This window comes from Pteronotus mesoamericanus, unplaced genomic scaffold (assembly GCF_021234165.1).
Source record: "Pteronotus mesoamericanus isolate MK-2021 breed Mesoamerican mustached bat unplaced genomic scaffold, CSHL_Meso_final contig_50, whole genome shotgun sequence".
NCBI lineage: Eukaryota > Metazoa > Chordata > Mammalia > Chiroptera > Mormoopidae > Pteronotus > Pteronotus mesoamericanus.
Window position 1 is genome coordinate 15,678,149 of NW_026555186.1, and position 16,192 is coordinate 15,694,340.

Below are 16,192 nucleotides of genomic sequence, written 5' to 3' on the forward strand. Positions count from 1 at the left end.
CCTGGCAGGTTGAGCATTAAGCCCCCACTTTGAAAGTAGGACACAGAGACTCTGAGATCCAAAAATGAGCCCTTGAAATTGCACCGAAAGCAGGGGGCTGGGATGAAACCTCCATATGTTTTCAAGTCCATATTCTTTCCTCTAAGAAAAAAATTTAATAAAGGCAGGAGAAAAGGAGCATAATGCAAATAAGTACTGAGCAGTGAAATTTACTCACTTGCATTTATGCATTTTCACCGTTCTTTTTGCCCTTTATTATGATAAACAGCAATAACTTGCAAAAACCTTTATTAACCCCTGAAAGTAAAGATGAATGTTTTCTATGCATTTGCATGACAAGCAAAGTAAATGTCATTTAGGATTCTAATTCTCAAGAAAACAGGATGAAATGTTAACTCAGGTACAGAAATGCAAGGTGAGGGTGTTAACAGATATCTTGCTGGGTTCCTGGCTTTATGGCTTTTAGACTTTAGAGCATCTCAAAGAGCCACCCCCTGGCCCTGCAATGGAAAAGGTGCCCCTAACATGGGCCTTCAGGAATCAGAGGGCCCAGCCCGACCCCAGAGCCCATAGAGCCTCTGGGAGTGGCCCACCTCCGGCCTTTGCCCCATTCTCTAGGAGGACCACAAATGCCCCGTTCCTGGCTGGTGCCAACACAGGCTGACGGAGGACTGGGAGAATCAGAAAAGCTATGAGGTACCTCTGTAAGCAGAGGCTCGGTGACAGTGCTAGTCAGCTATGTCCATGTGTATTCTAAAGTTGGCCATGAATGTGGTCAGTTACCAACTTCCTGTGGGAATATTTTTTACTTTGGATCATCTGAGGCCAAACTGCCTCTCACCTTAGGTGGGTCCTGCTGTTCCCGTCCCCCCATCTGTCCAAGCTCACAGTGTTCATTCCCCTCTACCCAGATCCCACCTGCTGGGGATGAGGAGCAGGTGCGGTTGCCCATGGCAACCTGCCCCAACCCAGCAATACCAGTCCCAGAATGTTGTACAAGGGGCTGATCCAAGCAGTGCTGGCTTGTGCCCAGGAGCATGCCCCTTCCTAGCAACACACCACACAGCATTCGTGAATGTGGTCTCTGCATTCACACTGTGGTTTTAAAGATCACATTTAGAATACCACACAGCACAGAAAATATTGACTACATATGGCTCATGAAGCACAGTGAGTGCAAGTGTGTGAGGGTGCACACGCATCTGCAACTTGCTCAGGAAGAACAAACCCAGGGGGTCACTGCATGCTCAGCGACACAGGCAGGCCCCAAAGCTCCTCTCTCTCCTCCCCCAGAGCCTCCACAGAGAGGGACAAAAGTGATTTGGAGAATGGGAGGGCCACCAGGGATGGGACAAGTGAATCAGTCTCCCATGGGTTTTGGGTTTCCATTCTCTAGAGTCCAAGGCCAGGTGTCTGCGAAATTCACAGGAGGAAGGACAAGAGAGGCAGCAATGGGAAAGATTTTGTGCTGCTAAGTCTAAAGGCCCTTGAAAAGGGCTAAGCTGGCCTCTCAGGGGCAGGCAAGAAGGTATAAGCATGAAGTGACATGTGAAGTGACACTCGGTGGCAACCAGAGGTTCTGTTTTCAGGGCCAGGGCTGATCTTCATCATCTACCCTGAGGCGCTTGCCACGCTCCCGCTGTCCTCGGCCTGGGCTGTGGTTTTCTTCATCATGCTGCTCACCCTGGGGATCGACAGTGCTGTGAGTGACATCAACATTTCCTGTACCCAGGATTCTGCCCATGACGACCAGGCTCATCTGCAGCCTCAGATGCTCCCTGAGGGTCCCCTAAAGTTCCCGTGCTCACACAGAGCCCCACATGGGTGGCAGGGAGGGGGTCCCCTGATTATTTGAGCCCTTTCCCAGGATAGGGTGTTTGGACCAACTCACCCCTTCTTTTTTCATTTGGGGGCACCAGCTGCACCCTCTGCCTGAGCCACCATGGACCCTAAACACACACGAAGCAAGAGGGCTGCACAGGAAAATAAGGTGATGCGACCATACACTCCAGGCAGGTTCCTAATGACTCATCACTTTCCCTGACCCCTTAGCCCCCAGGAGGGATGGCTGCATTTTCAGGGTAGGGCAACAGCAGTCTCCAGCCGCAGCCCAGGCCTGCCCACTGAATGTCTTATATGTGGCTCTTCATGTGTGTGTGCATGTATGTGTGTGGTATGTGCCGGGATGGACAGTAGGCTGTTGTTCAGCCCTGGGCCTTCTGGACTTCTCGGTGTCTGTCCCCACTGCCTGCTCATGACCAACAGCTGAGACCTCAGGGTCCCCGGAACTGGCCTTGTCCACCTGAGCTTCCTGCAAAGTGCAGAGTCCCTCCCCATGAGACTACCAGTCACGTTCCATAGCCCTCCACCTCCTCTCCCACCAATCCGGTCACCAGCCCCTCGGGATGGACCACACCCTTGGACAGCATGTCTGTTGGGGATGCAGTCATGACAGCATTTGCTGGGGGAGGTGGTCTCAGCAGAGTAGGGCAAAGAGGGTCCCCAAGCAGTCAGGTCCATGTGGGCAACACTGCATCGTGACACTCTTAGTCAGAAACACTTCATATGTTAGCCAGGTAGCACTTCTCTCCCCGCACCAGGACTTCATAGTGGCTGAGAAAGTCACCACCAGTGGACAGAGCATCCACCTCCAGTCTTCTCTCTCCAATGGCCATGTTGTGAGAGAAGCCCTCACAGGGACTGTCTTGTCTTTAAGGCATTCTGCACCCTGGACACCATGCAGTTCCCACTCCATTTTCCAGGGGAACATCCTCTGAATTACATGTCAATCACACCAGGGCATGGTGCCAAGTGACCCCCCCAGCGCGTCCCCTGCTCTGTGTTGGCTGCAGATGGGCGGGATGGAGTCAGTGATCACCGGGCTCATTGATGAGTTCCAGCTTCTGCACAGGCACCGGGAGCTCTTCACCCTCTTCATCGTCCTGGCCACCTTCCTTCTCTCCCTCTTCTGCGTCACCAATGTACGTACAGACTCAGCTTCATCTGGTGAAGTCTCATTAGCACTCAGCACTGGGCAACAAGGCTGGTGCTGTTGAGCCAGACAGAGCCACAGTTCTGCGTTCTTCTAAGAGCTGCATCCCCACAAAAAACAACCCTCGACTTATTCTCGGGTGGTCACACTCACAGTAGCCAGGGTCACCCTCAGGGTAGCATGGTCACATGCATGGTAGTTGTTGTGACATGGATAACTGTGGTCACATGGAGTAGCCATTGTCACACTCAGGGTAGCCATGGTCACACAGAATAGCTGTGATCACATGGAGTAGCTACGGCATAAGTGGGACTTGGTCTAGAGTTACACCAGCACCTGGACAGCTCCTTGAGAGGTGCCCTTGATTCAGCCACCTGTCTGTTGGATTTGTGGGGCTGGATGGAGGCCATTCCACGGGGTACAGGGTGCCCAGGTCACCTCCTTTTCATATAGAGGCTCTGCCAAACTTGGCATTTGGTTGCTTTCATTTCTAATGGCACCTGGAGCTCTGAGAAAGGAGAAAAGAGGTCTTTATTTTTTTGTAATAGATGTGTCCCTAAGAAGTTGTGTGTGGATTTAATTTCAGTGACTTCAATTGGACTTTATAGGAAATAAAACAGAATCTGTCTGTAAACTGAACCCAGAGGCCAGATTTCTGTTTGGGAAAAGCACTTGAGTGGGTGAGGCTTTCGTGGGCCAGGGATGCCACACCGGGACATGTGAACTTCAGCAGGCGCTCCCCTCTCTTCCAGGGTGGCATCTATGTCTTCACACTGCTGGACCATTTTGCAGCTGGCACATCCATCCTCTTTGGGGTGCTCATCGAGGCCATTGGGGTGGCCTGGTTCTACGGTAAGAATGAAGCCTTCCTTGGGGACTGGTGTGCCTCAGCCAGCAGGAGACCTAGCCTCCAAGCCATCTCTGTGACTAGCAGGGCTGGTTTCCTCTTGCTTTGTTGCTATGCTGCTTCCTTTCTAGTAAAGATGGCTTGAAAAGGATGAATATTAGTTCTAAGAAGATAATTGTGGTTACCACGGCATCACAGAGATGAGATGCTTGGCAACCATCATTCCATTGGATCAGTGAAGACAGCCTACATGGCACCCCAAAATCCTTACTGTGGTCAGAGGCATTCCATGTGGCCACTTAATTATGCTACAAAGAGATCCTAATCGGTTCTTTAGAAAGAATGGTTTCCTGGGACATTGGGACACTAATGCTGGTGAAGGTCTGCATCCAGCTAACCAAGAGGTGACCAGCCTTCAAGACACCAGAGAAACAAGTTGAGCCTGTTCCTCATCAGAGAACATGATTAACAGATGCCCTTCATCAATTGTTGTGTTTCAAAGTGCCTCTGCTCATGCATCAGGCCCCTACGGTGCAGAACTCCTTACCCCGCAAGGACATCCCTGCTCACCTGACTCCAGGCCCGCCCAGGGCCAGGTGCTTCTTCGTAGGTTAGAGCTGTGAGCCCCACAAGGCTGGGGGCCTACTGGTCAGCAGGTCACTCCCAGACCACGGTTGTCCCTGGCCTGTAGCCACAGCCTTCCACCCCCACTGGCATGGTGACCAGTGTCATTTACCAGCATCCAAAAAGTCTGGAGGAGGTTTTGCCCTTTCCCTGAGTGCCCGGCCTGGGCAGGCCACCCACCTCTCTCCTCTCAGTTTTCTCTTCCATAAAATGGATCATGGTGCCAACTCAGATCACCTGACCAGGTGTCTTTGAGGGGAACAGGCACATTGCTCCAAACACATATGTGCTGAAGCTGAAGGCCTGGTGTTGCACAAACCCCAACTTCACAAGAACCCTCATGTAACAGAGCGGGTTGTGTTCCTTGCCTCAGAGCCATGGAAACTATAATTTATTAACATGCCCTGGCTTTGAGAGTCTGAACTGACAGAGAGTTTGCATCTTGAGAACTTTTTTTTTTAATTATATTTGTTCTAAGTAAAAGGAAATATTGAACTCCGTATTTTCATTGGCACCCTGAATCAATAGCTTGTCATCTCTCCCCAACCTGCAAAATAACACCACATAGAATGAGGGAAGCTTCAAGCTTTCCCACAGCCATGAACCCGGTGCTGGTGGAGGCTGGAGGGAAGCTGGCCGGACAGTGGTTGTCTGCTCCCCAAACCCTCAGAGGGCAGAGATCTCCGTTATTTCTCAAAAAAGCAATTCACACCCCCCTTATCTAAATATAATAAAACAAAATCTGCACTTCCAGTAAGACTGCATCAGAATATAGCAACCTTTCAATGCACCAAGAGGCCCTGTGGGTCTTAGTGCTGATGGCCCAGCACCAGGCAGGGTCACCCAAGGCCTGCTCATGGGGCCGAGTCAGGAAGGGCTGTGGGGCCCCAAGTGGACACTCTCCACTTTGCTGGCCTTTGCGTTTGCGCTTCTCTATTCTTCTTTGCCCCCGGGTTCATTTTCATGTTCAGGGTTTTGATGATGGGATTGGAGTGTGAGAGGGAATTCCGATATGTCCCTATGTGTGACACCTACGAGACTTACCCACCAAGATCGGCAAACCAGCTGCAGCAGTAGGACCAGAGCCCAGGCTAAATTCAGGGCAGGAAACCTCACTTTTAGGATCTCCTAGAGAGAATATTGATCATCTAGAAATACCTTTCCTTTAACAATGACGATTATGTACATACAGTAGAATACTATTCACCCTTTAAAAAAAGAAAATCCTGACACACGCTACAATGTGGATGGACCTGGAGGACATTATGCTGAGTGAGATAAACCAGTCCCAAAAGGAAGGATCCTGTGTGAGTTCACTCACAGGAGGTTCCTAGAGCTGTCAAATTCATGGAGACAGAAAGCAGAAGGGTGGCTCCCTGGGCTGGGGGAAGGAGGAAGGGGGTTACTCGTTAATGAGTTCGGAGTCTCAGTGTGGGAAGATGGAAAAGTTCTACAGATCGATGGAGATGATGGCTGCATGACAATGTGACTGTACTTAATGCCACAGAACTGTTCACTTAAAAATGGTTAAGGTGGTAACTTTTATATGTATGTTACTCCCCACAAATTTTTAAGTGAAATCCCCCCACAAATTAAGTGACAAAACAAATAATGATTGCAGAAATCAGGCAGGGACAGCTGTGGGACATTGGGAGGAGGACCTGAGGTGAGTGGAGGGTGAAGAGCGGCCAGGCAGAGTGGCTGGTATCCCACAGGCCTCCCTGAGTGACCCTTAGGATGGAGCAGCATACGTCACCCGGTGTCACCATGGGGGACATGTGTGGGGTCCCCTGGTCTGCAAGACCACTGGGCAGTCTGGAGCGGGGCTGGTCCCTGCAGGAGGCAGTCTGAGCTTGAGGTCCACTGGGGTGGGCCCGGGGTTCAGCAAGGACCAAGGCACTTGCCTGGGTCTTGGGGAGAGTGCTGTCCTGACCTCCCAGCTTGGCTCTCCCAGGTGTGCGGCAGTTTAGTGATGACATCAAACAGATGACCGGGCAGCGGCCCAGCCTGTACTGGCGGCTGTGCTGGAAGTTCGTCAGCCCCTGCTTCCTCCTGGTAAGGGGCCAAAGGCCATGCATGTCGCTGCTCTTCCCCAGCTCTCACACCTACCCCAGGATCAGTGGTGGCAACCGCAGGCAGGTTTTCACTTGGGCAAGTGAATGTGCTTGAGGCTGGGGGCAGGGGTTCCACACTGCCTGGAGACCAGGTCTCTGATATGGAGTCAGTTGGTAGTCATGCAGGACTCCAGAAGGGCAGGCTGGTCCCTGAAATTCTTTCTGGCCTCCTGAAGATATGCCCCCCCCATTAGACCCACTGGGCAACCTCACATGGGGTCCAGGATGACCTTCCCCCGGATAAGGCCCTTGTGTTTCCTGCATTCGGACACCCCTCTGTGTTGGAGGGGAGGCCCAAAGACAGTGAGGTTATTGACTTCCTGCCTTGAGGGCCAAGATAGAATTTAGACCTCCTGGAGCAACAAGTACTCAATCCAGAGGGCAGAGTGCCATGAATTCTGGTTCAGCTCTGCCCTCAGGGGCCCTGCCAGGCACAGGCACCACTCACATATCCAGTAGCTGCTTGGCTTTTATCATCTGAGCCAAATCTACATGCATCTCTTTTATTAGAACACAGCCACACCATTCATTTACAGGCTGCCCATGGCACCTTTCACACTGCAGCAGCAAGGCTGAGTAGTTTACTGAGACCCCATGGCTCATGACACCTCAACTATCCTGGCAGGTCCGAACAGGTGACTCCAGAGGGCCGTTCAAGGCCAAGTCCAGGTCTGAGTGGAGAGTCCAGGAGCTGTGCACAGAGACCAGTGCTGCCTGACCTCGGGCTCTCCTCCCACCCCAGCCAGCCCAGCGGTCACTCGGAACGGGCCTGGGATGGGCCGGCGGCTCAGGCAGACCCCGTCATCGGCCAACCCAAATGCTAGCGAGCGAAAAAGAGAGAAAGGGGTCAGAAGTGCAGTGATAAAAACGCTGCTTCTCACAGAGCCACACCCACACTTTCGGAAGATGCTTGTCTCCCCCTCCTGGCAGCCTGAGGTCTGTCTCCAGTACGTCTGTCTGCCCGCAGCCTAGAGGGTGGAGGCTGCGGGAGTTGGAACTCCAGACAGATGAGGTGTTCTTCTGCTACTCTACTTGCTCAGGTCCCCCAGCTGGGACAAGATGTGAGATTATCGAAGGACAGCTGAGGGAATTCCCACTAGTCAAACTCAGAACTGAGAGGACACGCAGCTCAGGAACACCGTCCCGTGACAGCCGCTCAGGATTCACAGGGCAGCTGCAGAAGCAAGCCCACCACCTGGTTCCCGGGTCTGCAGGGCCTGGGCCCCTAGAGCTGTGGTGGCTGGGAGACCCTCCGCCCTGACACGCTGGCTCCATTCCACCTCTGCATCCCCTGTCCATCCACCAGCCGAATGTCACCGTGTGACCTCTGCCCTTGGTTTCAGTTTGTGGTCGTGGTCAGCATCGTGACCTTCAGACCCCCGCACTACGGAGACTACGTTTTCCCTGAGTGGGCCAATGCGTTAGGGTGGACCATCGCGGCGTCCTCCATGGCCATGGTGCCCATCTACGCGGCCTACAAGTTCTACAGCTTGCCTGGGTCCCTGCGGGAGGTGCGTATGTGGACAGGACCCCTTACCCATCTCAGTCACCTGATCGTGAGGCCACCAACTACATCAAGTGGGCTTTCACTTCCTGCTGGGAAAAACCTGCCCATAAACCACATACGATCTCAGTACTCAAGACAGATGAGGCTGTGGGAGGGTCCCCCAGGGCTGTGACCCTGGGGAGGAATCCCGGCCTCACGAGAGTCAGAGATGGCAGCTGCTGGGAGGTGGGCTCTGGAGGACCAGCAAGGAGCACGGCTGCTCTTTGTCTAGGCCCGGGGCACGGGCCATTGGGGCAGGAGGAGGAAGGAAGGCCGGCTTCCTGGAGCTGAATGGGACAGAAAGCAGGTGCCTCTCCTCCCAGATGGCATGTGAGCTTCAGGTGCCCTGGGGCCCGACCTGGGCCATGGGAGTGAGTGCTGTTTACCTTCACTTGGAGTCCACCATGAGCTGATATGGAGACAAAACTTCTCCAGCATCTGCCTTTTCAGCTTGTGCTGCACTCTGCTCCAGGGCCCAAGGGGACCCAGGTGTCAGCTCCTGCAGCTGACCGCGTGCCGCTGGGGAGCCTAGTCACCTCGCTGAGCATGTGCCAGTGCCCACGGTCTCTTCATCTCTCCTAGAAAGTGGCCTATGCCATCACCCCCGAGAAGGAGCGCCAGCTGGTGGACAGCGGGCAGGTGCGCCAGTTCACGGTGAGTGCCGCTCCCCTCGCCTCCCCTTCAGCTGATGCAGACGGATCTGGAGAGCAAGGCTTCTCCTTGAACCACAGCCCTCAGAAAGCTGGGAGGCTCATATATTCAGTCACTAAATGCTCCCTGATACCACCTGCTGTGAACCTCTGACCTGGAGAGGGGCAGGCAGCAGATGAAATATATCAGATGCAGATGGGCACATGGAGAAAGAGAAAACAGACAAGGGCAGAGCATGACTTGGGGCCCACCAAGGAGGTGGCACCTGAGCAGACATCTGTGCGAAGGGAGCAGCCTGCGTTCCATGTGGAGACGTAGCACAGAGAACAGCCCTGACGGGTGGGCAGGGCAATGGTAGGATCAGTAAAGGATGCATGTCTCGCTGAGGGATGAGCGAGGGAGGAAAACCTGGAGCAACCCAGGCTGGTCATCTGCAGGAGATGAGAGGCTCCAGAAGGCCTAGGGCTGGGTTCTGATGGAGCCCAGATCTGATGACAGTTGACAGGGTCACTCAGGCTGCTATAATGGGGTGGAGCTGCAGGGAGTCTGGGGGAGATAAGCGGAGGCTCAATGTGGGAGAGAGTAGGGGTCATACAATGCCTGTGGCAGGATTTATTCCATCTCCTCACCTTACAACTGGGAGCCATCTGCTCCTGCATGAGCTTCCACATGTATTTATCACATGCTATGGAGCCACTGCAGAAATGGTCCTAACACTGTTGAGAGACAGAGAAAACGCATGACACATCACAACTTCCACACCCTACGAGGGGGCCCCTGGAGCACAGAGAGGCTAAGGAATACCCCACAGTCACATAGCTTGTGGGTGGGAGGTGACCTGGCAGGCACCCCCTCTTCCACCACCTCGTGAGACAGCCCCTGACCAGGGGAGGGCCGAGTCAGGGTGCTGATGTTAGTTGCGATGCGGGACGGCCAGTCCTTCCAGGACTTGGATGCCACCATCCATTGACTCAAACACCATCTAAGGGGCATGATTTCAGGAAGGGCTGGACAAGGGAGATGTACTGGGGTGGAGAACTTTCTTGTACACAGTGTGAAGGGCAGATGAGTTGGTGCAGGGTGCTATTCTTGCTTTGCTTACTGTCTCATTTATTTCCACTCCTGTCTTTATTATTTCTTCATTCTTCTTTCTTTGAGTTTACTCTGTTATACTTTTGTCAACATTTTAATTTAGAGTTTGGATCACTAAGTTTCAACCTTTCCATTTTCTGATATAAGCCTTCAAGGCTATGAATTTCTCTCAAAATACCATGTAGGCTGAATTCCACAACTTTTAACAGTTTTTTCCTTATTATTCAGTTCTAAGCATATTTTAATATATATCGTGATTTCTCCAAATCTGCTTTTAAATTTCCAAATACGTGGGGATGTTTTGTGAATCTTTCTGTTATTAATTTCTAAATTAATTGCATTGTGCTCAGACACCTATGCTACCTATTCTTTGAAGTGTGTGGAAATTTCTTTATGGATGAGTATCTGATCAATATATTTACATTTAATTTTTTATTTATGTGTATTACTAATTATTGATACAAAATTCTCCTTCTGTTCATTAGATTAGGCTTATATATCCTGTTCTTCAAATCTACAACTTTCTAATTTAACTCTGCTTGACCATGAGTAATAAAGAGATGTTTACATAATATCCCACCTAGATAGCATGTTAGTCCAATTTCCCCCACACAGTTGTACCAGCTCTTGTTTTATACATTCTGAACTATTTGCTGGGGTAGATACTTATTGAGAATTATCACATCTTCCCAGCAGCCTGAGGCATCTTCTCTCCTTTGTGGTACTTTTGCTCTTAAAGTACTTTTTGTCTGAAACAAGTACAGCTGCACTAGGTTTCTTCTGAGTTTGCCTGAGATATCTTCTGCAAACTTTTAACTTTCAACTCTGCAGTGACTTTAGAATGTAGGTATTTTTTTTTTCAAAACTTGCATAGGCCTGGAATATTTCACTCTGACAATCAGGCAGATTAATCAATTTATAATTGTTGTAAGTATTGATATGTTTGGTCTTGATTTTACTATCTTTTCCACTCTATTTGTCCCATTTTTAATGTTCATTTTTCTTCTATATTATCTTTTTATGGATTAATTTTAGCTTTTTTTTCTTATTCTACTTTTTTCTTTCTACATGTTTAGGACTTTAGTCTATTCCTTTAATAGTAGTATTTGAAATTCTACCATGCATATTTCAGTTCAAGTGCAAAGTTAAGCAATATCTCAACCCCCATTCTGAATATCACATGGATTTAAATCTTCCTTCTGCTGATTAATATGCTGTTAGTGCCCAATAGCTCATTTCTATCGCTTTAACCCACAAATTAGACATAATTACTGTTATTGTCATGATCGCCATTGCTATTTTCCCTTGTATTAATGTACACAGATATAGTCCCTTGTACTAATGTGCATGTCTAGTGTTTATTTGTTCATTATACTTTTTGGCATATACATCTTTCCTTTGAGGATCATTTAATTGATTTTCAAAAACACATCCTTCAGACATGCCCTTGAGAAGTTCTCCTGATAACTTCCACACTTTTGCAGGTCTATAAATGTCTTTCTTTTGCCCTCGCTCCCAAAAGAGTTGTCATGGGCCCAGTCAGGGAGCCGCAGCTGCGCCCCCGCCCTCGTCGCGTGGCTCCCTGACTGCATCCCGCTGAACTGACAGCTACCCTTCACTTCCTCCCTGGAAGTTACATCGTGTCCACCTATTTCTTGTGAAATATGCATCACTGTAAGTTGCATATGTCACTTTTAAAACATGTCTTACATAGCTGCCCTGTAATCCAACAGCTGCAACCTCTCTGGTGGGTGGGGCCTGAAGTTTCTGCTCGTTCTCACCTCACTCAGGGTGGGCTGCAGCCATGTTCCTAGTCTCCTCATTCACATTCTTAATGAGGTCTCCTCATTGAGATCAAGATGGCTTGATCTTAATCCGTGGGAGTTCTGAGATGCCCCCAAGCACATCTTCCTCCAGAGAAGGTTGCCTTCTACTGTTGTCCATGGCCAGGACAGAGGGTTGGGACTTCGAGCTGGGGTCCCAGGCATGGCCTCCCTTGCCTACTAGCCCCCTCACAGAGCACCTGGGCTCTGCCAGTGCTGGCGTCACCTGTTGGTCGTTGTAGGCCCTCTGGAGCCCCACCCCCATGTGGGTGATGGAAGAGCCCTGCAGCAGGACCAGCGGCAGATTGGGCTAGGTCAGAAAGAAGCTCTGCATGCTCTTGTTTTGAAAATGTTTTAAAAGCATGGTTCTTGCCATTTAGTGATAGAATGGCTTATGCTCAAAAATAGGCTGAACTCCCAGCTGCATAATAGGCGATGACATTTGCAGGACGACTAAATAGCCGTCCTGTCGATTTCATCTGTCCTGAGCATTCATGAGGCCTGCTCCCGCACCTGTTGGGGTCAAGCAAGGACGTGGAACTGCAGGGTGCACCCTTTCACTGGGGTGGACCAGAGGCCCCCAGATAGTAGTTGAGGGAGCCTGGGGCGTCACAGGTGACACACATGCTCTTGGGAGATGACATCTGAGACCTGTCCGAGATTTGCTGGTGTGCGGTGTTTGGCCAGCAACTGAGTGCACGGTGTCAAGGGCCACCGTGGCCGCCGGGTCCATGTGCTGGCCTCTCGCTGAAGCGGTGCTTCCCAGCTTCTCTTCATCAAGTGATGACTTGCTTAGAGGAGGTTAAACAAGTCACAGGTCTAGGCTGCCCCAGACACAGCACTGGCCCAGCCGCCCTGAGCTTCCCAGGCTGCGTCCTCACCATCCTCTCAGCCGAGACCTCTCACAGCTGCCAGCCAGTCATCAGCTTCTCGGTTCACTTCTAAATAAACCCTGTTTCCTTCACAGCTGCACCACTGGCTCATGGTGTAGAAGGGAGCGGAGAAGGAAGACCCTGGGCAGCTGCCCCACTGCAGGGGAGACATGAGCCAAGATGGCACACCTGAGCTCGGACAGACAGGAGGGCTGCTCTACTATTTAACTTCTGCTTCACTGGAAACACACAGGAGCTTGATCCTCTGACTGTTTACACCCTTGTGCCACGGGGAGAGGACCTGCTGTCCGTCCTGTGTCGCTGTATAACTTAGTAGATCTGTGCCCATTCCCGCAGGTAGAAAACATTGTGTTCTATTCATGTCATGCGGCTCCCCCAACGCTCTGCTGCCGTCCAGAGCACAGGTCTCACTCCAGCTGTGTGCCGAAAAGAAATACAGTAATTATAGGTGCACTCTGCGAGGGCCCCCGCGCTCACAACAGCTGCCCGAGTCATTTGTTTTGTTCATATTTAAAAAGCCAAACATCCTATTTTGCCTAATTGTGCAGAAGGTGAAGTGGAAGAAACCATGCAAAAGGTGATCAAGTTGGGTGGGGGGAGTTGCTCCTGTCTTCACATTACACACGCAGTCCATTCAGAGCCGCCAAGGGTAAGGGTTCCATGTGTGACGGGAATGCTATCTATTTCCTTAGAGCTGAGAAAAACAAACTCTGTGGAGTCTGTAGGGCTGCCACAATTCTTGTCTGATGTGGGCCCTGGTCAGCTCATGGTCACCTTGCCCTGGACCCCGAGCCCCGGGAGAAAGCACGCTCCCAGGGAGCAGGGGTGTGTCCCCAGCTGCTGAGGCCTGGCCATGCAGAACCCCAAAGGCAAGCAGCCTGAAGACCTCACCAGGCGCAGCCTTGAGCAGTGACCTTGGGAATAAGAACCTGCCAGAATTTTATTTCTCTCAGGCACATATCACATCAATAACAACACTTTTTAAGTTAGGGAATGGCTTTTTAAAATCATATTTACCTTTGAATCAAAACCAACTCTCAGAATGCAGGGTTGGTTTCTAAAAACCTGTTTGCTGGTGTTCCGGTTGTTGTTTATAAGAATATTAGTAAAAGCAAGAGAAGACTGTTGGCCAAGGACCGTCGGCCTGGAGGGAAAGTACCATGGGTCATCAGAATGCACTGGGCTGTTGGCAGTACATTCCACATAGCTCTGTGCTCTGCAGAGAAGTCCCACTGTGTGTGCTCACTGTGCAGAGTCCTCCCAGCATCTCCTGCAGTGGACTGTGGCCTCACGGGGTGTGGAATTTGCTGCTTGGGGGAAGGGAGAACTCTAGCCTGTCAGCTGGAGGTTGTCTGCTGTGTGGCCAAGAGGAATCAGGTCTGCCCTCCTTCTGGGGAGCATCGAAAGCTCCATGTAGAACACCAGTGTTGTCAATGTCTGTTTGTGTCCATCCATACTCAGCATCACCAACAATAAAAAATATATGCGGGAAAGACAACCACGGCTGTGTGGGCACATTTTTTGCTTGATATTCCTGTTTTTCTGGGCTAGCTGCCTTGGGCTCGCAGCTTCATTCTCTTATAGTTCTTCACCTGGCACTTTTCCAGCCCAGAGGGAGCACAGCCTGGGCCCTGAAGGTCTGCTGGGCTTAACCTGGACCCCCAAGGCCTGTGCCTCCTGGTTCCCTGGTGCCCATGGCTCAGGCCAACCTAACACTGTCCTGCCTGCTTCTCTTGAGGCTTCATCTGTCCCATCAGCTCTTCTGCAGCCTCTATGTGGCCAGACTCCAGCCACCGCTGCTGCCTGGGCCAAGTGCCTCTTCTAGAGACATGCTGCCAGAGTTGTAAGTGGCTTCCTGTCCTTGGTCCCTGAGGGTATTTCGTCTACTCGGGCCAAAGAGGTCCTTCTAGATACCAGTCAGCTCAGGCCACAGCTTAGAGGAGACCTCTGTGGTTTATCATTATACTTGGAATAAAAGCCTATTCTGTTAACCACATGGTCAGGGTGCCCGTCTCTCCTGCCAGACCTTCCAGCCCTGCCCCCAGCCAGGGTATCCTGCAGACTCACCCACATCAGGGCCTTCATGCCCCTACCCCTTCATGATCATTCTTGCCCCAGGTCCCCAGAGAACATCCTCACTTCCTTTGGATCTCATTTTCCCAGGGATCACGGGACTCACACAGAGTCTGCCCCTTTGGCTCCATCATCAATTCGGCCACATGCTGGTGAGCTATGCCTCAGCTTTCCAGTGCTTCCTGCTGCTGCTGCTTCCCTGGGGTGCTGCCGGCCTCATGGCTGTGACCTGCACCCCATTCTCGGCTCCACAGTGCCGCCACCTCTGTCAGCCATCAAACATACCCTGGGCTGGACACAGAACCTGCCCCAAGGGGACAAAGTGAGCTGATCTCCGCACTAATGTGATTCCTCTGCTCCCTGGTCTTGTGGTGCCTCAGAAACAGGTGTGGTCCACTTTGACCAACCATTCACAGCCTCACAGGACCCTGGCCTATTTTATCCCAGCTGTGTCCTCGCCCCAGGTGCAGTGTGAGCACCTGGAGGTCCCTGGGAGAGGTTCATGAAACAAAGGATATGTGGCCACAGCACCCACATAGAGGCTTCCTGGTGTCACATTCCAGGTGGGAAGAACTCCTGGCAGCCAAGCTGTTCTTTCCTGCATATCTTCCCACACAGGGACACATGTACATGTGCACACATCATGCATGCTGCCCATGTCACATGCATACACACATGCTGTGTGTCACACACATGCTGTATACCACACCCACACATGTGGATGCCTGCATGTACACATACGTACAAGCATGCACACCATGTATGCTTCATGTCACACACTTGCACACATATGCACACATATACACTTTCACACTGGGTCCACTGCAATCAGCAGAGATCCTTGTGGTGAGCTGGACACAGCCTGGGAGCTCCACAGCTCTCTGGACAGTCCCAAGGAGCAGTTCCGTGGAGCCAGGCCACCCCAGAACTCCTGAGGGTTGTTCTTAGCAGCCACTGTTACAGGGGGAGTGTTCTCAGTGTCCTGATCCCAAGCTTCTGGGCTGGGGTTCCTTCTAGGCAGCCAGGCAGCCAGCCACATGCTGCCCAGAACTGTTCCACAAATGGAAGTGACAAAGGGTTTACATCCTGAATATGTAAAGAACTCCTACAAATCAATAAGAGAAAGAGGGACAACCCAGTAGGAAAATGGGCAGGAATCTGAACAGGCACACAAGAGAAGACAGGTCCAAATGGCCAATGGCCCCCTGAAAAGATGCTCATCCTCATCAGTAATCCAGGACACGCAGGGCAAGCTACGATGTGACTCCACCTTGGTCCGCCACACCAGGCAGACTCAAGAGGTCAGACACTCCCCACGTTGATGAGCAGGCCAGGCAATGGGAACTCAAACACATTTCAAGCACGAGAGTAAATTATAGGAGACTTCAAAAGTGCTGTGTGTATGTCTGCAAGGTTAAACCACAGTAGCAAACGTTACAAGCTCCCTGTCAGGCATGTGGGATTTCTTTTGCCATCAGGTGTGGTACCCACTACAGGTGCACACAGCTCACACTTGGAACCACCTCAGGGGCTGCCT

The 16,192-nt window shown here is 51.3% G+C and overlaps 1 protein-coding gene across 1 annotated transcript in view; it reads left to right on the forward strand.

The window, feature by feature from the left end:
- SLC6A3 (solute carrier family 6 member 3) overlaps positions 1-14,986 on the forward strand; it is a 36,848-nt gene extending 21,862 nt beyond the window's left edge. The window contains 9 exon segments of the mRNA XM_054578647.1: positions 1,590-1,702; positions 2,853-2,981; positions 3,745-3,844; positions 6,418-6,518; positions 7,921-8,088; positions 8,706-8,777; positions 12,377-12,390; positions 13,681-13,877; positions 14,910-14,986. Coding sequence (XP_054434622.1) covers positions 1,590-1,702; positions 2,853-2,981; positions 3,745-3,844; positions 6,418-6,518; positions 7,921-8,088; positions 8,706-8,777; positions 12,377-12,390; positions 13,681-13,877; positions 14,910-14,986 — 971 coding nt within the window.
- The last annotated feature ends 1,206 nt before the right edge of the window (positions 14,987-16,192 follow it).